Source organism: Pterocles gutturalis, unplaced genomic scaffold (genome assembly GCF_000699245.1).
Source record: "Pterocles gutturalis isolate BGI_N339 unplaced genomic scaffold, ASM69924v1 scaffold10006, whole genome shotgun sequence".
Classification (NCBI taxonomy): Eukaryota; Metazoa; Chordata; class Aves; order Pterocliformes; family Pteroclidae; genus Pterocles; species Pterocles gutturalis.
The window spans coordinates 992-2034 of NW_010100363.1; the positions used below are offsets into that span (position 1 = coordinate 992).

The following is a 1043-nucleotide window of genomic DNA, read 5'->3' on the forward strand; positions in this document are numbered from 1 at the left end:
CAGCCTGGGCGTCTTGGAGCATCACTGGGTAACCCTGAGCACCCCTGGAGCATTCCTGGGCATCACTGAGCACCCCTGGAGCATCTTTGGCTATCCCTGAGCATCCTTGCACATGGGTGGGGGAGATGGAGGGGTCCAGCTTCGGGATCTGGGACAGCCTGGGCATCTTGGAGCATCCCTGGGTAACCCTGAGCACCCCTGGAGCATTCCTGGGCATCACTGAGCACCCCTGGAGCATCTTTGGCTATCCCTGAGCATCCCCGGGTACCCCTGAGCATCCCTGCAGGTGGGTGGGTGAGATGGAGAGGTCCAGCCCCAGGAGCTGGGACAGCCTTGGGCATCCCTGGAGCATCCTTGGGTACCCCTGAGCATCCCTGGGTGTCTCTGAGCACCCCTGCACATAGGCAGGGAGATGGAGGGGTCCAACCCTGGGAGCTGGGATAGCCCTGGGCATCCCTGGAGCATCCCTGGGTATCCCTGCACGTGAGTGGGGGAGATGGAGGGGTCTGGCCCCGGGAGCTGGGACAGCCCTGGGCATCTCTGAGCATCTCTGAGCATCCCTGGATCACCCCTGGAGCATCCCTGCACGTGGGAGGGGGAGATGGTCCCCAGATCCCACTCCCAGCCCCCAACTCCTGGGCAGCCCCAGGGGCACAGGGGGGCCCGGGGCTGACACTTTGTCCCCTCTTTGCCCCCCCGCAGCCAGATCTCGGTGCTGGCAGGCGGGAAGGCCAACTGCTCGCAGTTCTGCACCACGGGGATGGATGGCGGCATGAGCATCTGGGACGTCAAGGTGAGGTGTCCCCACGGTCCCTCGGTACCCCCCAGGCTGGGAGCGGCCAGCGTTGACCCCGCATTAGCCACAGCTTTAATTGCAACCCCCCCCACCCTGTTGTGGGGCTGGGGGGGGGCCCCATCCTGCCCACAGGGGGCCCACAGTCCTGGTCCTTTAACCCAGGGCTGGGTGGGGGACACCCCTGGGTGGCACTTTGACAGCTCCCTATCAGCACGGGGACAGGGAGAGGGTTGAAGCAAGCCTGGCG

The 1043-nt window shown here is 65.2% G+C and overlaps 1 protein-coding gene across 1 annotated transcript in view; it reads left to right on the forward strand.

Moving 5' to 3' along the window:
* LOC104466129 (actin-related protein 2/3 complex subunit 1B-like) overlaps nucleotides 1-793 on the forward strand; it is a gene marked incomplete at both ends in the record, with an annotated part of 1615 nt that extends 822 nt beyond the window's left edge. Inside the window, one exon of the mRNA XM_010079462.1 lies at nucleotides 703-793. Within this exon, the coding sequence (XP_010077764.1) occupies nucleotides 703-793 (91 nt within the window). The remainder of the gene's footprint in view (nucleotides 1-702) is intronic.
* Nucleotides 794-1043: the final 250 nt, after the last annotated feature.